The 23,693-nt window shown below is 44.4% G+C and overlaps 2 protein-coding genes across 3 annotated transcripts; one reads left to right on the top strand and one right to left on the bottom strand.

Annotated features, from left to right (window-relative positions):
* Positions 3,648–12,491, top strand: LOC8082840 (protein ALWAYS EARLY 3). 2 transcript variants are annotated; one of them, XM_021456377.1, is made up of 16 exons: positions 3,648–3,952; positions 4,931–5,074; positions 5,236–5,331; positions 5,420–5,482; positions 5,678–5,755; positions 6,770–6,938; positions 7,223–7,603; positions 8,488–8,571; positions 8,665–8,813; positions 9,581–9,847; positions 9,933–10,114; positions 10,201–10,483; positions 11,005–11,211; positions 11,396–11,563; positions 11,653–11,799; positions 11,883–12,491. In XM_021456377.1, the coding sequence occupies exons 2-16, from the start codon at positions 4,967–4,969 to the stop codon at positions 12,102–12,104; spliced, it is 2,604 nt and encodes an 867-aa protein (XP_021312052.1). In that variant the 5' UTR covers positions 3,648–3,952; positions 4,931–4,966; the 3' UTR covers positions 12,105–12,491. The 2 variants fall into 2 exon arrangements, with proteins under 2 accessions (XP_021312052.1, XP_002457191.2); XM_002457146.2 differs by having other exon boundaries at positions 6,773–6,938; positions 11,883–12,480.
* On the bottom strand, positions 12,681–16,623 carry LOC8082839. The gene is made up of 4 exons (XM_002454970.2): positions 15,913–16,623; positions 14,524–14,700; positions 13,914–14,345; positions 12,681–13,815 (listed from the first exon to the last, which is right to left on the bottom strand). The coding sequence occupies exons 1-4, from the start codon at positions 16,258–16,260 to the stop codon at positions 13,006–13,008; spliced, it is 1,767 nt and encodes a 588-aa protein (XP_002455015.2). The 5' UTR covers positions 16,261–16,623; the 3' UTR covers positions 12,681–13,005.

The raw sequence follows: 23,693 nt of genomic DNA, 5'->3' as shown, positions 1-23,693 counted from the left end.
TAACGACACTTGTGGACACAAGTCCAGGCACAATTGAAATATAGTAGAGCGGCGACCACCGAGACCTTGCATAGTACATTGGTTTCCTCATCTATAATTCAACAAGTTAGGGGAGGAAGGGGGTGGTAGGCCGCAAGGTTGCCACCATATATAAGCACTTTAAAAGACTATAAGCTTCATCTCTCAATATTGATGAAGTCGCCTAGACGAGAGCAGCTCATAATAAAAAGACTGCTGACAGATCTTGAGATCTATGGGTGTGTCGCTATCGAGGGGCACATCATCCACTAGCGAATGAATGACATTGTTGAATCCTAGAATAACTATATATCTACACGTGTCTCTTTAAAACTAGGTTAGCATATTCCTAAATCCACAAGCGTCCCGTTGTCAAGGGACATATTGTCTAATAGTGAAAGAATAACACTGTTTAAATTTATAATAAACCTATAAAATATAAAAATGTGAGCACCCGCATCCATAGACCCCTCGCTCTCAAGAAAATATATATCAGGGAAAAGGTGCCATTTTAGAATAAATAAAGAAGTGTACACTTGATCATGTTGAGTATTTGAATCTCGGTGGTCGCGGTGGACAAGTTCCAAAGAAATAACTAATCGGGTCATGCTTAGCTCGTGATACACAGATAAATTTGCCACAACACAAAAGATTTGTACTCTTTGTTTAGTTCGTGGTTAAAAATTTTTTTAAGGTACTACATCGGATGTTTCATGGGATATCGAAAAAAACCGTTTAGGTACTAATTAAAAAACTAATTACATACTCCGTCCATACCCATAAAGAGAGACGTTTTTGACAAAGCTTGAGTCAAACATTGAGATTATAAATCATGAATAACTTTTAAATTATTGAGTTTGAAAATGTGAAATCATATGAATAGAATTGTCTTGAAAAATACTTTATATATATACACCACTTTTTTATAAAAACAAGGAGTCAAAGTTAGGTTTTAGAAACCGTGTCATTGTCCTAAACGATTTTATGGAGGGAGTAACTCGTCTCGAAACCGCAAGACAAATTTATGAAGACTAATTAATCTATCATTAGCACAAGTGCATTAATACAGTAATTATGGACTAATTAAGGTTAAAAAATTCGTAACACACTTTCTATTTAAACAGTGTAATTAGTTTTTTTATCTATATTTAATATTCTATATATACGTCTAAATATTTGATGAAATAGGATAAAAAGTTTTTGAACGAAAACTAAACAGGCCTAGATCCTCGGGTATCCAAAACTACCATTTGGAAGTGCTGTCTACCATGCTGTGGTAATACCAAGATAAGCAAAATATCTCGCCGCCACTTAAACGCTGAGATAACCACAAATCACCATGCAGATTGCGTTGGTATAAGGATCAAGCAGGTACGCAAAATAACTTCAACTATACAAAATTACAAATGCTGCGATATTCAAAATTTGCCACGCGGCAACGATGTGATATACGGAGATAACAAAAATACTAACTCTCCACTGCATAAATGCTAACATATCCAACCCCCCCCCCCCCCCCCCCCCAAAAAAAAAAAATCGCCACGCGGTAATCCTGTGCTTGACGGAATTGCACAAAAATAACTCGCCAGTGCATAAATACTAAGAGCAACTTTAAAAGCTTGGCTAAAATTAATAGCTTTCATTATTTAGCCATTTTGTAAAATAAAAACTTCTAAAAAAGAAGAAGAAGTATACAATAGTCTTGCTATTTTATAGCCAGTGTCAGTGGTTGGTTATAAATGATCACCGATAGTCAACTTTGTATTTTACAAAACCAAATAGCACACCTATTGGAGCCTACTTTTTTATTATACAAATTCTAAAATAGTCTATATAATAAGAATAACCAATCTCCAGGAGTTGCTCGATCTAACATAATGAAAAGTCAAAAGTCCATATGTGATGGTTGTCTTGTTCGGTTGGCCGATAAAACAGTTTATACCTACTAATATTGATTTATTTTAAGAGAAAAACTATTATTTCGCTAACGACACTTGTATTACTAGCGGAAACATAAAATTACTCGCAACTACACAAACCGCTCGAATATTCAAAAGTTGATAAGCGACAGCGCTATGTTCTAAGAGATCTACTACGGCCGTATTTCTTAAATCGACTATCTAAATCCTCATTTAAATAGTCATCCTAATAATAGAAGACATTATTTATATTTCTCCACGCTTAAATAACTTCTCTGATTTTTTTAATGACACTTTGAAAAGTTCGCCCTCTATATGGCGAGCAAGAATCTGGAACAGGGACGGAAATAATATCCGGAGATTTTGTTGAAGACCCTATGTCCCTATGAGAGGAGTTTTTTTTTTCAGAAAAAAACTTTAATCCTATCAACAATAAGGGTTGGTTTGCTAGGACTTCGATTCGTTAAAAAAATGTTTGGCACCTTCTTAGATAGGATTGTAGTTATTTTTTAAAAATATCTGGCAAAAATAACTACAATAATAATTTTATAATATTTTGTATCTAAAAAAACTGAATTTTTGTGAGTAAATGATGAGAATCACTTCTCTATTTACACTACGAGTTGAAACCTAAAGAAATCGCTCTCCATCTCTTCTCCTCATTCATTTGCCACGAGAATTGATTCTCATCTTGCTCCCTACCAGAAATCCAGAATCACTTCTTTGGATAATTACAAATGAAGCTCAGGCCTTGTTTTAGTTTACCCAAAAAACAAAAACTTTTCAAGATTCTCCATCACATCGAATATCGCGGCACATGCATGGAGGACTAAATATAGATAAAAATAAAAACTAATTGCACAGTTTGTCTGTAAATCGCGAGATGAATCTTTTAAGCCTAGTTACTCTGTGATTGAACAATGTTTGTCAAATAAAAATAAAAGAGCTACAGTATTAAAATACAAAAAAAATCTAAACAAGACCTTACAGCAAGAATCAAGATATGAAGCTCTACTACAGTGGTTCATACCTTCGCCCGACTTCTTATTAAAAAACAACTCCGACTTTTCCAATGATTTTTAAGGAGTTTTTTATGTATGTTTGGCACGACTAGATAGTAAGAGTTAGTAGCAAGATTCTAGAGCTGAAGCCGTGATAAAAAGTTCCTAATTACGACACAAAAGACTCTTAGATTTGTTTTAAGTCACTAGCAATGTCGGTTACAGTGGGTCCACCGTATTAGCTAGAAAGATAGAGGGTGCCTCTATTCCAAATTACCAAAATATAGAATGTTTCTATTCTGTATCCTAAGTAAAATAAGTAAAATTTGACTCTATCAAACCTCATAAAAAATATATTAACACTTAGTATCAAATAAATTCCTACGAGACTTAGTTATGATGAATTAATGAAACTAATTTTATCCTAAAATTTAATGAAGACTATTGTTTTGCTTCTTCCTTTTTTTTTTGAGGAAATAGTGTTTGCTTCTTCTAGAAGCTCACAAACGACGCGTGCTATCTCGACCGCCACAGACCCATCTACCGGCCCAAGATCCACACGACGGCCCAAGGCCCACGATGCGCCGCGTCCCTCTCCCCGAGTTACCACTTCCCCCGACCCTAATTTTCAAACGCGCGAACTCGCGTATGGCCCACCTGTCAGTGCCCCCACCCACCTTCGCAAGCCTGCTCCCACCCGTCTCCTCCTCTCTTCCTCTTCCCTTTTTCTCTACTTGTATCCCCCGCCCGCCAAGCCGCGGCCGCAGCGCAGCAGAAACGCAAACCGGCCACCCCACCCGCACTCGCCGCCCCATCTCCTCCGCTCCCGTCCTCTCCGATCCATCCACGCCACCGGAACCAGCCCCCGAGCAGCACCTTCTCGCCACCGGGCCCCAAGCCTCTGCCGGCGTGGACGCGTGGTTTCGCCTCTGCGGCGGCGGCGCCCGGAGGGAGCGCGGCTCGGGCGTCCGGGAGGCGCCCTCGCGCGCGCGATTTCGTCCAGATCCGACCCAGGTGAGCTCCTCTGCGGGTCTTAGCTCTGGAATTCCGCGGGGTGGGGTGATCTCCGCCGATGTGGTTCGGGTGGTGGTGTGAGGTCGATTTCTGCTTGTGGTTTTCTGCGCGGTTTTGCGGGGTGCGGAATTTGCGGGTTTCGCGTTGTTTCTGCGAAGAGAGAGGAAGGGAGGCTGGGTTCATCGGAGCACCCGGTGCTGTGGCTGGGGGTAATCGAGCCAAGCGCGGCTGCTGGCGGCAGAAGCCTCTTCGCTGCTCCCGCGAGGCCGCACTGTCCTGGATCGCAGCTGCCAGCGAAGGCGCTCCTTCAGAGTCGGCCTGGTCCGCGCGCCAGCACGGTAGTGCCCGGTTCGATCTCCTACTTCTCCTCCCGCCCAACCCCGAAGCCGCCGCGACGATCCTCCCTCCAGCAGCGGGTTTACCACCGCTTTTCACGCCTTCGTTACATAAAAGGGCTGCACGTCCACTGTGCTGTGACCCGTCGTTGTCACGTATCATTAATTAGGAGAGAATTTGGTCGGTTTGGTGGATTTTGTGTAGCCATGGCTTTGGCGTTCAAATTTTGTGCGAAAAAAAAAACCCCAATGGAACACGTTTTGTTTATTTCGAGTTATTCTTTTGACGCGGGATTTGGAAAGTATGGATTTTTCTAACGAATTCCTCTTTACTTTTGATTCCTGAATGATCTGGGATGGGTTGCTTTGTTTAGTTTCTTTTCTTTTCTGAGGTTGATGGCTTGCTTTGATCTCAGTAGTAAACGGGTCGTCGAATGAGTTTTTTCTTTAAAAAAGAGTTCGATCCTTTTCACTGCATCTTAGCTTAGACTAAAGTAAGCATGTGAAAGTTTTTGAAGGTTGCAGGGAATTACAGAACTTATGAAATATGAATGACATGACATTCTTGTTTGATTGATATATTTTTGTTGCCCAAATGTTGCTTCGACTTTGGCGTTGCTGATATTTCATTTGTTGCTCGCAGCAATACTTGTCGAGTCTGAAGTCAAGAACTGTTTTGATGGGCCCAGCGAAGGGTTCTCGAACTATTAACAAGACCATAGTAAAAGGATATGAAGATCAACAGCATCATGATGATCCATCTAGTTCAAGCAAAGCTAAACAGAAAGTACGCATATTTATTTCTCTTGGAAGCTGTATGGAGATTTATGATAGATGGGCTGTAGATACCAGTAACTGTGACATCATCATATCATCTAAATTAACATTCTACTCAGCAGTGATGTAGTATTCAGTTCTCTCATTCATTAAAATAATTTTATTTTGCAGAAGAAGAAAATTTCAGACTTAGATCCCAAATGGAGCAAGGATGAACTTAAAAACTTTTATGAAGCCTACCGTCAACATGGGAAGGACTGGAAAAAGGTTGGAACTGTCTGTTTTCCTTTGTTCTTCTCCATCATTTGTGGTGTCATGGCAGTATGAATTTTGATCGGTGAATTTGCTTATGCAGATCAGCATAGCAGTAGGTGGTAAGTCGTCGGACATGGTGCGGTCTCTTTACACTTCACATCGGGTGAGTCTGAACTCTGTAGCTCTTTCCAAAGTGCACCATCTCTGCATCCTACTGTTTACATGGTTTGTCAAACTTAACATAGTGTTTTTCTGCTCATATAGGATGATATAACCTGTCGCAGAAATAGTACTTATTTGAATGTCATGTTGCACTCTATGATCCTTGTGGATTGACATGTTTTATTTCTTTTGGTAGACTTTCTTATCTCTTCCAGAACGTGAAGCTACTGCCATGGGATTTATTGCGCTGGTGACTGGTCATCACAATGCTTCGGTTAGCTTATGATCGGTTACTTGTTCGAATTACTATTTTTTCGGATATGTAGAATGACCCTCAATTTCTTTCTTGTTATTTGATCAAGTGAACATTTGTCACATTTGAAGCTACCATGCTAAGCTTGTTATAATGAAGATCAGCACACCTGATCATTATTGTTTGAACATATGCTATGACAATTTTATTAAATAAGAATAGCTATACATAGTCCCTTTGTTTCATAGGCCTTGTTTAGTTCACCCCGAAATCCAAAAAGTTTTCAAGATTCCCTGTCACATCGAATTTTGCGGCACATGCATGAAGCATTAAATATAAACAAAAACAAAAACTAATCACACAGTTTGACTGTAAATCACGAGATGAATCTTTTGAGCCTAGTTAGTCCATGATTGGATAATATTTATCAAATAAAAACGAAAATGCTACAGTACCGAAATCCAAAATCTTTTCGGAACTAAACAAGGCCATAGTTTGAGGTCTGGTTTGGCTTGGTGCAGTCTTCGAAGCTAACTTTTTTACCATTTTCTCGTTATAACATTATTGTTCACAACAACAAAATCAAGATCATAGTAAAGTACTTTTATATATGAATGCAATGGTACACCATTTTCATAACACTATCTACATAGCATTAGAGTAATCATCAGTCAAATGTCACCAACTTCAAATTTTTAATTATGTGTTTACCCTAAAAGAACGAGAGGCTGTACTCTGTAGTGATGCTGGTGTTTGTAACATCAAACAGCGTCCAACCTATAGCCGCTTGGGTCGTTTTACCATAGCTGGCACTTCTTAGTGAAGCACGATTCATACAAACGGGTGAATCATAAAACATGATGAGATGGAAATGCAATGTGGGATAGACAAGACAAAACAAGTGAATTGTATATGAAACTTGATACAAAGTTTTAACCTAGTCTGTTATTTTTTATCAGCATACCTACAAAACATGGTTTTATTCGAATTAGATTGACATTTTTTTCATTGACTGACTTGTGATGCTTGAAATAGCAGGAGAAAACCACGAGTCATAGAGGATATGATCACATAGTGAGAGCATCTGGAAAGGCAAGGAAACATGGAGAACAACAGAAATCAATTGATGGACCTGACCCGCACAACTGTCATGAAGGGAAGATTTCTGGATTTTCAGCTTCCTTCAAAAAACGATACTATGGCGGTATGTCATTTTCTGTTTCCCTTAATAACCTTTCAGTCTTTCTCATAAGGATTGCCTTGTAAGGGCATGTTCGTTTGACCCCAAAACCATGGGGGTTGGAGGGGATTGAGAGGGATTTAATCCCCTACAAATCAAAATCCCCCTCTACCCCTTTCAATCCCTCTCATCTAGAGGTAAACGAACAGGGCCTAAGGAGGAAACTGTTAGCAGATAGTTTGAGCAGTATTTTTTTTATTGGATAATTTGTTGCCTAAGAAGTTTAAGCAGCTTTTTTGTATCTTCAGAATTGGTCAGGAACAGCCGAAATCATGCTGTTTGGAGGCGTACTCCTCGTATACCAGTTATAGCTCCTGCAGACAGAAGTACCATTGATGATGCCACACCAGGAATTGAAAACGTCATCAATTCTACCAAGAGAAAATATGAAGCAGCCAATTATGACTGTTCTATTGTTCCAACAAATGAGTACTCTCCGGACAGAGTTTCTGGCTTTGCTGAAGCAAACAAGGTTGGTCTAGATTTTAAGAAAACAAGAATTCAGCAAACTATGGCAGAAGGTCAGACTGGTATAGTTGAGCATGAGATGACAATGGCATCTAAAGAAGGGAATAAACTAGTTGATTCACTAAACAACAACCAGATGCTTATTGATAGTATTTCTGAAGGTACTTTTAGCAATTGGTCCATTCTTTTCACTTTTATTGACAAAAATATTCATTATTTATGCAGACTTTATTTTCTGCCTTGCTTCCAATTCCATTTTCTGTATATGAAGTACTTTATACTCGTGTACTATTATGGTACATATTCAGATCTGCTCACTTTCTGCATACTAGATTTCCAGGCTATGTTCTGAAATCTTGAGCCTGAGCACACACCCCATCAACCCCTTAGCCTCCAGCCCACTACCATGGAAAAAGAAAATACAGATCAGGCACACAGATGAACTAAATTTACAGATGCAACCAGAGCAAAACCCCTGGCCCCCTGTACAATATGTGATTGAGCATTCATTATGTTCACTTCAACCACATAATTGCTGCCTGGTGCATATTCCTCATCATAGGATTTCACTCATGTTATTGTTGAAAGGCATCCTTTTTGTAATCCTTGGTACTGCTAAGGTTAAGTCGTGGTCTCGTGGGTAAGGATCGGTGAGATCGGGCGTATATAGGGAAGAGAGAAATTAGTGAGAGGAAATCAGAGCAGTCAGCAGAGGGGGAGGGGAAACCGACGTGGGTACAGGTTTTCACGTAGGAAAAAATATAGGCGAGAGGAGATGGCAAGAGAGCAGGAACACACAAACATAAATTGTGGACATAATTTTTTTTCGTGTGGCCCCACAACAAAGCTAATTTGAACCTTTAGATCGAATTATAAGGAATCATCCAACAATCCAAATATAGGTGGGTACAAAACTTTTGGGTAACAAGTATTTTTGAATTCATTCACACTTTTATAGTATTGATAAGCAGTGTAATGTTTTACTAGTTATTAGTAGTGCTTTAGATGAAAATATTTGACTGCTTGTGTTCTGTTATGGTTGCAGATGATATGTTGGTCTTGGATGTATTGAATAGCCTGGTGAATGCTCCCTCTAAAATGTCAAAACTAGAGATTAATATTCCTTCAGGTCAGCTTCTGTCAGTGCTCATAGTTCCGTCTTTTTTTTTCCCACATAATTGATAATTTCTTATGTATCTCTTCTTCTCATGTACTGATCCAGGTTCACTTGGGAAAACTGACTCTGCGCTATCTCACAGAAGGGAGGAAGACCACCCTATCATTGATGTATCTAAACAACGGAAGCCAGTTGGTAAATCCAGTACTTCCAAGACTAGGAAGAAAAAACATAAGAAGATATTAGATGCAGAGGTTAGTTTTTTTTTAACAAAAGTAATTAACTGAACCTTGTTTTATGTACTACCTCCATCCCAAAAAAGATGCACTTCTGGGTTTGGTCAGTCAAAGTAACTAAAGTTTTACGGAGTTTATGGAAAATGGTACTAAAATTTAAGACTCCATATAGGTAATATTATAAAAATATATTCCATGGCAAATCCTAGTGATACTTTAGTATGATAAGCATTAATAACATTATATATATATAAATTTAGTCAAACTTAAGATGTTTTAGCTGAGCACTACTCTAGACCTTTTCGGGCTGAGGGAGTACTTCCTATCTAAATTTATGGTCCTTTTCTGGTCAATCTAGGAAATAAAATTAGATTGGCTCATCTATGTTCATTTTCTACTTTGAGTCAACTGTTTCCTTGTCAGTGTTATGATTTATTTGTTTTGGTGGAACCAAGATGAGATTAATAAACTTATGAAATTGCTTTAGTGTATCTTATGTCGGAATTCACTTATAGTTGGTTCATTTCTTCATTGTTATCTTCCATTTTTGAACTCGATGCCACTTGCATCCCATTGAATTTATAATGTTCTTGGAATAATGTTTAAGGGATTCATTTTGATCAATATATTCCGAGCTGGTGGTGTGCACTGTTTACATATGTTTATTTATCATTCGAAATCATCTTAAATATTGGTCAATATTGATATGTTCTGTGCTAAATGTTAATCTCTTCAGATAGTCTTATGATGCTCTCTCTCTCTCTCTCATTCTTTTTGTGTCACAGGTGCCTGCTGAAGCACAAAACATTTGTGGTAATAATTTAGTCTTGCCGGAAACACTGAGGGTTGGTATCACTGATGATTCTTCCTTGTGTACTGACTCTGGAAGAGTGGGGATACCAGAAGCATCTGAAGATATTTCTGCTGAAGTCCCCAATGCACAAATGGAAACCAAGCCTGAAGTTAGAATGTCTGGAAGGACCAGACGGAAATCTCAATTGCATTGCAAAACAAAGCATATGTCATGCAATGAAGGTTCAGATAATTTGCAGGTAGTCTATGCCACCTTTTATCAATATTGCAAGTTGAGATATGCCCTGCTCTTAGACTTCTATCCTAACTGTTGACTATGTTCAGGCAAAGAAATTGCTGCACTGTTTGTCATCTGAACCACTTCGTAGATGGTGCACATATGAGTGGTTCTACAGCGCAGTTGATTATCCATGGTTTTCAAATAATGAGTTTGTGCACTACTTAGATCATGCAAAATTGAGTCATCTTTCAAAGTTGACTAGATCAGAATGGAGTGCAATCAGGAGGTATAAACCAGCAAACCTTGGAGGACGTAGTCTTCGTTGCATTGTGTTTATTTATGCTATATACACTGAACAAGTTTTTCCTGCAGTTCCCTTGGTAAACCACGGCGATTTTCAAATAATTTTCTGGCTGTGGAAAAAGAAAAACTTGAGGATTATCGTGAGCAAGTTAGAAAAATCTATGCTCAACTCAGTGATGGTTCACGGGATTCTCTACCTGCAGACCTAGCTAGGCCATTTTCAATTGGTCAGCAGGTTATTGTTCGTCATCCAAATTCTAGGGAACTTTGTGATGGCAAAGTGGTGAAGTTGGGGCCGGATTGTTACAAGGTCCATTTTGATGATCCTGACCTTGGTGTTGATATTGTAAAGGTATGTAGTTTCTGTTTGAGCTGCTTTCATCAATTGTCAGTAAGACTTTTTATATTAATGCTGGTAAGATGTCCTGTTTACATGTTAAGCGTCAAACCACTTTTCACTTTGAAGAATCAATTTCACAATTCATTGAACATTGCTCCAGTTCTTTTTTTTTTCTTTCCTGTAAGCCTATTCTTGTGCAAATGTAGTGGCAAGCTTTTTTGCCCTTTACATGTGGAGACTACTAGTATGTTTTCGCAATAAAAAAACTTTTCAAAAGTGGATTGTCAACATGGTAGCTGTCGCATCCAGCTGCAATCCTGATCTGGTACTGACTATGCTGCATACAAATTTCTCTTTGATTTGGCATGGGACATGCTTGCTTTACGATGCATTTTTAGTACTTATACTTTGGATCATATTTTCCTTGAACTTGGTGAGGAACAATCTTCTGCGTTCATGAGCTTGAGAATTTCAATCTGACAGTCTGATGCTATGTTACATAATGATACATACCTGAACTTATTTGGTTTCAGGACACTGATTGTATGCCAGTTAATTGGCTGTATAATCGTCCTGACAACATGAGAAGGGTCTACCTTTCAAATAATGCGTACAGCATACTGGAGATGGATCACATTCCTGACCTTACACCAAGTGAGAACGGGGACCATGCTGTAAATGGAGCTACTGTACTTGAGGGGCTCAGAAGTCTGCGTTTAACATCAGACATACAGCCTAAGGTTATCTTGTTTAAAATTCTTTTCCTCAGGGTTCATAAATTCTAGAGTGAGGTTCAACATATAGTACTTGCTCAGGGTTCAACATATATTCGCATAGCAGTGCTTAGCCCTCCACTCATCCATAAAATGCAATTATCATGATTAGTATCTCAGGGCTAAATTTTTGTTGATGCTTCATTTGCAGGCAGAATCTATTGTAAATAATGAAAGACCACCATATATGAGTACATCTGATGGCCCTACAAAATCTAGAGATTGCCCTGGTCACAACGATGAGCTAGAGTCATTTGTAGCTGCATTTGTAGAAAGATCACTATCACAAGCCCGGCAGATGTTTGACGAAGAAATGCAGGTATGTTAAAAACCTAGCTGGCAATTACTGGACTCGGTGCAACATGCTGCTCATAGTTTCATTTGATATGTTGCTTATGTGTTATATAGGCAAACTCTGGAAGTAGAGACGATGAAAAGTCATGCATGTCAAATCAAGCGACAGGTTGTGTAGGCCCAGGTTCTGAATCTGCTCGTGGCACACAACTTCCATCTGACCTGATATCAAACTGCGTAGCAACTGCTCTTTCAATCAAGGTAAAATACTGACATGTCTTGTTATCGAGACTGGAGAAGCTGTGTTAGAAGCTATTTTCATCTCTTATTCCAATTTTGTGCAGCGCCTTAGCGACTCGTGGCATGAATTTGATAGCATAACAGGCGTCTTGGATCACGCTTTGTCAATGCTGCGGCCAAGCTGTCCAGAGAACCTTGCACTCTACAAACAAATAGAGAGAGACATTGGTATCCTAATGAGCCAGATATTTGCACGTGTGCCAACAGCATTGGGCAATTGCAGCCCTCCTGTCTCGCCCCATGTAACTGGGCCCTGGGCCGGATAGACTCCCGCTGCCTTCTTGCAGGCCCTGCAGTAGAACACGCTGCTTCTTCTGCTGTGAGTTCAAAACACAAAGGTTTTGCCGCTGCTGGAGCTTGATGTTATGGAGGAAGTCCGGCTGAATGGTAGCAAACCATAGCATACGGAAGACACAAGTCTGATGTGCTGACCTGAGCTTGGATATGCAGCGTGGGATCATTAACTGACTAGCTCCCTTGTAACCTGTGTATATACCTGAATGAATAGTTTATAGGCCCATATACAGATTCAGGATAGCTGACATCTGATATTGTACTGAATAAAGATGTATGTCTGCAGTCATGATTCTTGAATGTAATGTCACAGGATGATTTCTTGATAGGAAATTTACATATTAAAAATGAGGGAACCATGAGCTCAGGACCCGTTCACTGTGATTTACCGCGACAAGTATTCAACAGAAGTAAAACTCATGTAATATTGGCAAAACGGAGACTAATAGGCTCAAAAGATTCGTCTCGTAAATTATAGTTAAACCGTGTAATTAGTTATTTCTGTTATCTATATTTAATGCTCTTAGCATGTGCCGCAAGATTCGATGTGATGGGGAAAACTTTTGCAAAGTTTTTTAGAACTAAACAAGGCCTGAGCTTACAAAATGGTATTGCAGGGATGATCCTGAGATAGGTTCAAGCCCAAACCCTAGCCAAAACACACACACACACACAAGTACTCGACCAGCACTCTGTATTCTGTAATCCTCTTCATGTTTTGTTTCCTATCTAAAATTATAAAACCAGAACCAACAATCCTACCCTGTATTTTTTTTCCCTTTTAAACTGTATACAGATATACAGATGAATTTACATTATGTTAGTACAATGCTGCAATCAGGGAGGAAGGAACATCCCCCAACTGCTGTCGTATCACCTATCGTCGTCTCGTAGGACTGTGAAGTGGAACTCGATCTGCAGCCGCCGGTGCGGCGCGCCACCACCGTCGATGCTGCCGGCGCCCCTTTTCTCCATCTCCAGCTCCTCCCTGAGCGGGATGGCGGCCAAGAATCTCTTGATGAACTCCCTGCAGCATTCCTTCCCGGTGACGATCACCTCCTGTGTGCCCTCGGCCTGCATCTCCGACGAGCCGTCGAACCTCAGCATGTAGGCCTTGTCGCAGCCCTCGTGCAGCCTCTCGCCGAGCGTGTCGATGATGTAGTAGCAGTCGCTCTCCACCTTGAGCACGAAGAAGTGGTCGTTCCAGCTGACGATGTACACGTCGGCGCGGCCCGGCTCGCGTTCGCCGCCGCTGATCTCGCGCCAGATGTCGTCGAACGACATGGCGCCGGACAGCGACGCGAAGCTCTCAGGCTGGAAGAAGCCGACGAAGGCCCTGTCGTGCTGCACCGCGATGGGCCGCGTCCGGGACGCGAGGACGGTGTCCAGGTCGAAGTGCCGGTTCGGGAACTGCGCCATGTGCGCCTCGTCGTCGCAGAGCTTCCTCCACTCCGACGAGCCGTCCCGGATGAGCGCGTCCAGCTCCGGCCGGGTGGGCATCGTCGGGTGGTTGGCGTGGAGCGCCGCCGCGAGGACGGCGACGAGCGCCGTGCACGCGCTCTCCCCGCCGGCGCTGTCGTCGCGCTGGTCGATGGACGCGAAGAACACCGGCGTCTTGAGCTTCGTCTCGGCGTCCCTGCTCGTGAACTCGCGCATCTCCCAGCTGCCGATCGGATCGTCATCCTACACACATATTCATCATCGCGGTGACACGATTTAGTGCTACCATCCCCAATGCCGAGGAACATAATATTTCATTTCATCATGTGCCAGAAGCTCACCATGCACTTCATAGACAGTTCTTGGGAGAGCGACTCGGTGCTCCTCTTGTCGAAGTCCCTGCTCCTCCTCATCCATGGCAGGAACCGGCGTTTCGACGTCGATGCCGGCTCTGGGCTCGCGCCGCCGCTGGTGCTAGCACTGCTGATACTGATCGTGCTGCTGCTGCTGCTGCTGCTACTACTACTACTGATGCTGCTCACGCTGCTGGTGTCAGAGTTCCTTTTGTTCCCATACACGGCCACCCGGCCTTCCTTCTCAGCCAGATCAAGCAGCTGCTTCAGGTCAAGAACATCGTAGGCCGCTGCTTCCAAGCTCTTCCGGCTATCTCGCATTGTTGGCCGTGGCGCCATGTTCGTTCTCGGCTTCTCCCTAAACGAGACTGCCCTTTCGATGTCAGAGCGCGTGTTCGCATCCACGAGCTCCACGTTCACCTGAATAATTCATGGGACGCATTTCTTTCATTAGAACATGTCATTTCCACCATACATTTATCATATCTATTATCCAAATCCAAAGCAATTCCACTAAAACTGCAAATGGCCGGCAAGGTAATTGAAAGGGAGAGGGGGGAGGGTGGGGAAAAAGCAAGCCAGAGAAGATCGCGCTTACATAAAGCATGGCATCACTTGCCCATCCGTCCTTCCTGACCCTGATGGGGACAACCACCAGCTGCTGGCGTTGCTGCTGCAGTTGCATCTCCCAGCAGCACTCCTCCAGGCTTATCATGGCTGTCCCGATCTCCTCCAGCCTCACCAGCTCCTTGCCCCGGCCTTGTTCTTGGAATCCCTGCGTCGCAAAGCAATTCTTATTGCCAGCCTCGATGGCTACAAGCCTACGCATCCACACAAAAAGTGGGCCTAGCTAGCTACTTAGAAGGTGGATGCTTTGATTGGTATTCCATTGTAAAGTCTCAAGATTACCCCGAAATGGCAAAGGAATAACATTGCTTGCTACGTAAATGCCTGTACTGCTCTTCAAGGTTACTGCTTTAGAAGGAACATAAGATATGCTTTGATGCCTACTTTGGTTCTGTTCCACGAGAGGTTGCAACATTTGGTTATCCTTGCGGTGTAAGCTACTCTAGTAATTGAATTTTACTTTTATTACTTTCACCCACCCCAAAAGGGTTTTTAAAAAATATAGTACTAGTTATAAATAAAAAGGTTGGTAACAAGGAATAAAACAGATATGTCACAAGAAAACTGACAAACCACATATTCACAACTATGAAAAGAAAAGATTGGGGGGGCAGAACAGCACCTTCTGAAAAATGCAACTTTAACGCACATGAAAGCGAGGGGGCCACTGTTGGAACATAACCCTCAAAAATTAACACCATGACATAGATCTCGCAACCTAATAAAAATAACTAAGCCTAACTGAAGTCAAACTACGCGGGCCAATCACAGCGGAACACGTGGCCCTGGCCCCCTGTTCATAATTTCAAACCACGCACAAAAAAAACTTTAGACAAATGCTCCCACCAAAGATGACTACTTTTTCCTGAGCTCAGCACTAAGCTATGGATTATGATGCTTAGCCCAACATTTGACTTGTCCTCCCCAATTGCTGACCAGACCGCTACAGGTAAAAGAAAACTGTGCATTGACCTCGAGCACGCCACACCGAAGCTGCGGTCGCATCGCAAGCCTCCAACTCACAGCAGGAAATGGTATCCGCACAACTTACCACCAATGCGGCGACAAAAAAATATCAACGACAGGTTGATTAAAAAAAGATTAGAATTTAAGCTAGAAAAAACAGGAGCGTATTAAATTACGCTCGTAGAAGGTGGGGATGAAATCAGGACGCCTTAAAGAAACAAATCATGTTGGAAAGGTTCAAATCAGTGTAACAGAAGATCTAGCAAAGTTTCAACTGATTGCATATGCAGCCCGTATGCTGTATGAATCCGTAATAACACTAGTGGTAAGCTCGGCGATTTGATCTTGTTGAAGAAACTGATCATCGAGAGGGGGAGAGGAAGAGAGCGCTTACATAGAGGACGGAGAAGAAGACCCCGCGCTCCGGGCGTCCACGGGAGCCGGCGGGGTCGACGACGTCGAGCCTGAATCGATTGCCGTCGCGCGGCTCCCAGCGGACGGTCCCGCCGGCGCCGACGGCCTCGACGGCGGTGACCCCGCGCGCCCACTTCCCCGTGAGCATCTGCGAGAGCGCGCCCCCGGGCGCGGGCCACTTGACCTTGACGGCGGCGGCGCCCGGCCACGCGGCGGGGAGGCCCTCCAGCCTCGCGGGCCCGACCCTCACGCCACAGCCTCCCCGCCGACGCGCGCCGCCGGCGTGCAGCGGCGGCGGATGCTGCTGCTGCTTCCTCGCCACCACCATCCCGGCCGTGGCGGGACCGGCCTCCACTCGGCTCTTCGATGCTCCTTCTGGCGGATGACGAGAAGCACCCCGCTCCGATCGAATCCTCGCTCGCTTCCTCCCTTTGCCGGAGGCTGGTTGGCTCGCTACGCTAGCGAGCAAAGCTGTGGCTTGGCCACCGACGGGGGAGGGGCGTGGTACGGTGGGTTGCTTGTTTTCTTCGTCGGGCGTGTCACTGCCGTTAACGCTGGTGTCCGGCTGTCCGCCCGGGGCTCGTCGCGGTCTGGGCGTCGTTAATTTCAACCGCCCGGAGGCGACAGACACAACAAGAAGCAGAAGGCCACAGGGAGAGGGAGGGCAGCGCAGGGCCCCCCGTTGCGGGCCGCGGAGCCTTTAATAGCCGCCCGCAGGGGGATCCGGGGATATGCGCGTGCGGGGCCAGGGTGTCAGCGGGGGGAGCCAGCGTGGCCGCGCGGGATTGGATGTGGACGGGCGTGTGGGGCTGGACGGCCAGCCCACTGGCCGTGGCCACCGCACCAACCGCGGGTGCGTGCGTGCGCGCGCGACGTGCGAGGCGAACGGCGCGGGGGCAGCTGCGCTGCGCGCCACATGCAGATGCAGATGCAGGGGGCGTCACCGGACGCGGGAACGGGGAGGGGCTCTCGTCCGGTTCACAACTCACATGCACGTTTTTTTCTACGCGGCATTTATTTGGAAAGGGGTTCCAGTCTTTCTTCCTGCACCGCGCATCGCATTATTGCTGCTGCTGCTGCTGGCGTTGGTGGAGCTGTTTGATTCACTATCGCTAGGATTTTATTTTGTTTCTATTTATATTATATTATATTCTGGTTGTGGGATGGATTTCATTTCGTTTTCTAAAGCTTGAGGGATCTTCCATGATACTCTTTTTCTTTCGATCAATGATCTCCCATGATACTCATGCAAATATTCTCTTTTATTCCCTTCTTTTTTGAGAGTAAGGCATGTTAACTCTTTGATTGCAAATATTTATCTAAGTTTCTTTACGATAATTTTTTTATCAATGATCTCCCATGATACTCATGCAAATATTTTTAACTCTTCGATAAGTTTTTTCACTCCACGCACGGAAAATATTCTTCTAATTCACTAAACATCTTAGGCCTTGTTTATTTGGCTGAAAGGAAAATTTTTGCGACACTGTAGCACTTTTCGTTTGTTTGTGGTAATTATTATCCAATCACGGACTAACTAAGCTCAAAAGATTCGTCTCATAAATTTCGACCAAACTGTGCAATTAGTTTTTATTTTTTATCTATATTTAATGCTTTATGTATGCGTCTAAAGATTCGATGTGACAGAGATTTTTGAAAAAATTTAGGTTTTGGGATAGAAGTTAACAAGGCCTTAGTTTTGAGGAAAAGTCGGCGATCCGTAAAGTTCGACGGAGGAGCCTCTATGCCCACAAGAGAGAGACAAATATGACATGATATGGATATGGGTCAAATTGGTTTCTTTGTTTCTGAGATATCTACGAACCCACGTCTAACAAGTATATTCTACCTCTGGATTCGATCTGTTTCACCCAACCTCTCCCATCTAAACATATCAAAAATACTAACGTAACCCAAGCCTTGTTTAGTTGTGAAAACTTTTTAGATTTCGCTATTGTAGCATTTCGTTTGTATTTGACAAATATTATTCAATTATGTACTAAGTATGTTGAAAAGATTCGTCTTATGATTTACAGGTAAACTGTACAATTAGTTATTTTTTTATCTATATTTAATGATTCATGCATGTGATACAAGATTCGATGTGATAAAAAGTCTTAAAATTTTTTTGGATTTTGGCGGAAACTAAACAAGGCCCAATTGGATCCTTGAACCGAACACTCATTTAACTTGAGAGCTGTTTTTGAAACCTCTAAAAAAAACACGCGCTGTACTAGTGCGTACGTGTGCGCGCTGGGGGTGGTGGCCTTCTAGGCTTCCTGACTTTGTGACCAGGCGCTGTCCGTGTCAGGGTGAAACGCTCGGACACACACACAGAGCGTCGATGGGGACTCTAGCGGTCGCCGTTGGATGAAGAGAGGAAGAACGAAAGAAACATCCACAGATCAGTCGATCCGTACCCGGCCTGCTAGTGTGATGAGTGAGTGTGCGCGTGATGACAAATTGTACAGTACTAGGTACCATCACTGACGAGTAGCAAGCAGGTATGCGACAAAAAGTGTGCACGGGCGACCGTTCATACATACTCCTTCCTTATGTTGCATTGCCTGGGCGACCGTTGATAGATATCTCACGCCGGTGGGTTAATCTGGAGCGTACACGGGGCTGTCGGTCCGAGTACGCGGTCGGTTAGCTGGTCGGGGTCCCGGTGGTTGCAGGGTTCATTTTCTCTCCTCGCTCTCCGATGTCCGAAATCCTCCCCGTCCCCGCTTATGTACGTACGTATATACGCGTACGTACAAAATACGCGAGGCTGACCGCCCCGCCCGTCCCCATGCGCGCGCGCGTCGCGTACTCGCGTAGCGCGTACGTACGCTGGGACAGGCAGCAGCAGCCAGCAGGAAGGCATCTTTAGGCATGGGCTGGGTGACTGGATCCGGCCGTCCAGCTCCAGCCGGGCTCGACCGTCGTCGCTGACCTGGCCTCGATCGATCGCCCGTCGGCGCATCGTCGTCGTCCGTGGGCCAGGGGGGTGATCAGGTCAAATCAGTCGCCCGTCGGCGCGTTGCTGGGCTGATTAGACTAGAAGTATTAGCAGCAGTGGGAGCAGGAGCACTTGTGGGGGCGTGGCGATTAGTTTTATGTTTACTCGGTGATCACTGATCATTATTGACGACGCCTTCCTCCGTGTTCGCTAGCTCTTCCGCGGCCGAGCGTACGTGTACGAAGAACCACCGTAGTAGTAGCGTCGGCGTCTCCCGTCGCTGTCTGGCTGCTTTTTTTCCGGCCGATCCTTCAGTTTGTCCTTGCTCTTGGTCCTTGCTAATATGATTGATGCTAGGAATTAAAGAAAGCGCTTTATTAATTATTAGTTTCTGGAAGGAAGCAAAAAAAAAAGGATTATAATATACTTTGGGGGTGTTTTTGCATTTTCGTGGTGGTGTGTCGGTGATGTACTTACGTCGTCATCGACCGGCTAGGTGGCATGGCCGTTTGCTTATGCGCTTGTTATTAGGCCACAGAAAATATTAGTACCCCTTTTTAAATTTAGTTTCGGAGAAGAATTTGAAGTTGTAAAGGGATCGAACGCATGTAGTATGTGAATGAATGAATATTACATATATATATGCAGAACCGAATGTTCCTTTTGGATGCGCTAGCTTTGCGCGTCGTCGTCTCCTGCTGTTTGGCCTCTCGATGGGGCAGGAGAAAGATCATTTTCCTGATCACCACGCACATCATATTGGTCACGTGTGGAATAGCCGAATATATAGGAGTTGTTTCAACAACAAAGTCTCCGGAAAGCTAGCTAATTAAGAGAATTTCTAAAAATAAAAAAAAGGTTGTGGAGATATTTTTCTTCTTTATAGTAACGAGCATGCATAGCGTCACACGTTGGCCGGAGTAAGTGTATATATCTCATCTTATTTAGGAGTAAACCTAAGCATATATAGCAAATAATATTAATATTTATATTCATATAATTTTTATTTATTAAGAATATTTTTTACAACCAATCTAATGACTAATGAGTACACAACTTATTTTGAGAGTGAGGAAGTATATAATGCATCGACACGGCGTAATTGCCGCGTAAACACATATAGCTATTAAAAAAAACGAAATATATGTTGTGTACCAGGAATTGTAGTCGTATAGTACAGGCGTACGACGACAGCGGCCCGAGTTCCAGAACGGCATATGCTGCAGCGACAGACAAGGCATACGCACGCGGCTGGCGCTGACGCAGGTAACTTTGTACCGGCGCTCCTTCATCGTCAAGCAACGCAACTCCTCCATCACCAATTCACGCGGGCCTCCTCGATCGCACGGTGCAGCAGATGCAGTGAAGTTTCTTTACCCCGACGACGGGCGAGGCATAGCATACGCCGATACGTACGCGACTGAGCAGCGAAAACTTGCCGTGCCTGTGCTCGGGGCTCGGCATCAATATCATGTCACGTCACGCCGCGCGCCACCTGCGTGCACGTGTGCTCGGGTCGCATGCTTGCTTAGACTGTTTCGTTGTTTGGCCGCCGGCGCATCCAATAATCCTCTCATCAATCCTGGCGTATCGGGTCAAGACGGACGTACGTATATCAGTTGTCGGATAAGCAACCCTCGCGTCGCTGCTGGCTTCCGGCCGATCGAGGCCACCGACACGTCCGCCCGCCCGGCGAAACCGAGCAAGCAACCAAGCACACGTGCACGCGTGCGCGACGACAACGCTACCTAACAAGTCATCTCGCCGATATGGATCGTAAACGAAAAGAACCTAAAAAAGGTACGCACTTGATCCTCCTAATCTATGGAGAGAGAAAAAAAACAAACAAACTCGATCGAAAAAAGGTAATTGATCCTAATCGATCCATCATTCCGACGGGCGATGGATGGGATCGGCCTCTGTCAGTGACGATTACGTCACGGCGGCCCTGACCCTGATGGGACGCGTCGCGCTCGCGCGCGGGGAACTCGAGATTCGCCGCATCCTCGTCAGTCGTCACCGCCATCGCCGGTCGCCGTCGGCCCCCATTTGCTTGTGCTTCCAGAGATGGATCACGCGTCGCGATTCTATTCTCTGGAGGGAAAGCTGCTGCTGGTGGTGGTCGCCGCCGCGATGAACGACCTGCCGCTGGCACGCGCGGATACGCCGGCCTCGCGGGTTCTTCCTCTCTCGCGCGGTAAACGACGGGCCGGGAGCCCATGGGTGGGATCTGGAATCGCGGATGTGGGCCACTCGACCGACTTATCCTGCATCAACAACTTGCTGCAGTGACTTTTTTTTTTAGTGTTTTATTCCTCTGGTGGTTGGAGTGATAAGGAATCAGGCGTGCAGACGAATGTCGTTCCTGCGTTAGCAGTATGTATCTATAGTAAGTATTGTACAGTAGGTACACTACTTAGGAGTAGGTACGGTACTGCGTCGGCCGGTGTAGCGTCGTTATGCGAAGCAAGGACTTGGGAGCTCACGCATATATATATATATATAATGCAGAGGGCAGAGCAACGGCATAAACAAGACGCGGCCGGCGACGCGATATGATGCTAGCCACTACTTATCCCTGCGGTCCCGGCCCGGCGAAGACGACAATGTGGCCCCGATCGAACGCCTACGATGGCAACGACGCGCCGCTTGTGCCAGCTGAAGCCTGAATGAAGGAGGAGGCACCAAGGCGAAGAGGGCCAAGCCAACGACGAACCGAGTATCGACTCTGTCGTCCGTTGCCTCGCCCTCTAGCTCGCGCTCGCGTCACCAGCGAACGCAGCGAACCCAGCACAGCCCAGCGCGTGGTTACGGCGTAGTACCCATCATCATCCGCAGCGGCGACAGCGAGGTGCGCCGGTCCGGCAAAGACAGCGGCACAGCGCCGCCTCGAGCTGTCGCACGTGCACTACTAGCTCGCTTGGGTGCTGTCACGAGCAAGAGTGCAAGACCACTGCTACTGCTGGCATCGACACAACACCAGGACCTGCTGCTGTGGCGACTGGATTCAGGCTTTGCTTCGAAGTTGGTGTTTGTGATGGTGCATGATGCAGAGAACTCTGAATAGACCTGACGGTCAGGTCAAGTGGGAATAGCTTGGGAGGCCTTGGAGTTCCTCGCCCATGGAAGCCCACGCAATTGATCTTGCGAACATAAGGCTGATATATATATCTTCTTGTGGTTTGGATTTATACGCGTAATTTACGTCTTAGCTTGAGTTTGTAAACTAACTATGGTGTAAGTTGGGTTGTGCAACATGTCTTTTGGCTTGTGTTGCGTAGGTGTGAAGCTCGGGGGTGCTAGTCGACAGCAACGAAGTGGCGTAGCTAAGATTTGTAGTCATGGTGATCCATTGTTTACTTTTTTTTAAACTACTATAAATTTAATATGTCGGTAGACAAGTATATATAAAAAGAATTAGGGAAAAATGATATAGAAGTTCATAAAATATGACGAGTATAGCTTTCTTAACATAAAATTGGAATATTATATACCCATAATAATTGAAGAAAAACATATCACTACTTGTCAGGCTCGCGCCTTCCGAAGTGTTGATGATCTCATTTTCACTCAATTATAAGAGGATATCCCGTCCAATACAAATCACTGGACAATCATTCAGAAAGCTATCACTCATCTTATGTCTAAACTTATTCTTGATAATAGCTGATGCGTGATGCATTTGTCTCTAGCTCTAGGGAGGGATTGGAAGAAAAAAATAAAAACATGACTAAAAGAACGTGCTAATTGAATGAAGATTTGAGGCGTATTGCAGAGGGTTGCATACATGACTAAACGAACATGATAATTGAATAAAGATTTTGAGACGTACTGTAGAGGGCTTGCTTCTCGCTGTTCGATGCCTGCCACAGTGTCGTCGGCCTGCCGTCACTGCTTTGCATATTATACGAATCACAACACATCAAGAGATACGAATGGGCGCAGGCCAGCCGCAGGGAACTGTCACACTCGCATAATCCCTAATGTGAAAGGCTATGGCCGCTCTGACATATTTGTTGCTGATGATCAGTATTTTCCTATTATGGTTCTTGGACGGAACAAGCACATAGTGGTCCGTTGAAAGTCCAAATTTAGTTTTGGTAATTAATGACACTAAGTTGCTAATACCTTGTGTTTAAGTGATTTGAGTTAGGTATAGCAACACATGTGATGAAGGTGCACGGTGGCATGGAAAGTTGGCCATATGATTATAAACAGATGAAGCATGAAGCGGAGATCATGCTGATAGACAAAGAGTTAAGTGATCAAGGCAAAGATATAAACATAGGGTTTTGCTTTTGCTGGTCTAAGATGAGTAGAGAAGTGATTGACCAGTTTTAGGATAGATAGCCGACTGTCAAGAGGGAAAATCACGGTCATCTCTCGAATCAAGTGCTACTAGGTCCATAACTTGAGCATATGCATTAGGATCTAGTAAAGTGCTAACCTAACTTCTTTGAGAAAAAGTTTGTGAAATGCTAACACACATGCACATTGGTGGTGGTCACTTGGTGGTGTTAGCACATTTGCAAAGGAGGTGGAGTTCCTAGGATAGAGAGGGGTTTGGGTTCCTCTCTCCCTCCTGCGGAGCTTGAGAGGCCGGATTCAGCGCTTGAGAAAATGAAACACATTTCTATTGCGTCAGTGGAAAGTTTGGAAAAGTCGCAGGAGTGTTTCACACTAGGAAACACTCACTGGACGCTGGTGTTGGCATCATCGGACGCTGGCCCAAGCGTCCGGTGTACTATCAGCTTTTGGCGCTGGCGTACAACGGGCATCGGACGTTGGCATCGGACGCGGGCCAGTCACTGTACACG

Source organism: Sorghum bicolor, chromosome 3 (genome assembly GCF_000003195.3).
Source record: "Sorghum bicolor cultivar BTx623 chromosome 3, Sorghum_bicolor_NCBIv3, whole genome shotgun sequence".
Taxonomy (NCBI): domain Eukaryota; kingdom Viridiplantae; phylum Streptophyta; class Magnoliopsida; order Poales; family Poaceae; genus Sorghum; species Sorghum bicolor.
This window is presented reverse-complemented; position numbering and strand designations above follow the sequence as displayed.

Excerpts from the sequence above, each read along its gene's own strand:
- LOC8082839 (XM_002454970.2), bottom strand. The coding sequence starts at position 16,260 with ATGGTGGTGGCGAGGAAGCAGCAGCAGCATCCGCCGCCGCTGCACGCC. Across the intron at positions 14,346-14,523 it reads CAAGTGATGCCATGCTTTAT|GTGAACGTGGAGCTCGTGGA; the intron begins GTAAGCGCGATC and ends TGAATTATTCAG. Across the intron at positions 13,816-13,913 it reads AACTGTCTATGAAGTGCATG|GATGACGATCCGATCGGCAG; the intron begins GTGAGCTTCTGG and ends ATATGTGTGTAG.
- LOC8082840 (XM_021456377.1), top strand. The coding sequence starts at position 4,967 with ATGGGCCCAGCGAAGGGTTCTCGAACTATTAACAAGACCATAGTAAAA. Across the intron at positions 8,572-8,664 it reads AGAGATTAATATTCCTTCAG|GTTCACTTGGGAAAACTGAC; the intron begins GTCAGCTTCTGT and ends GTACTGATCCAG. Across the intron at positions 11,212-11,395 it reads CATCAGACATACAGCCTAAG|GCAGAATCTATTGTAAATAA; the intron begins GTTATCTTGTTT and ends CTTCATTTGCAG.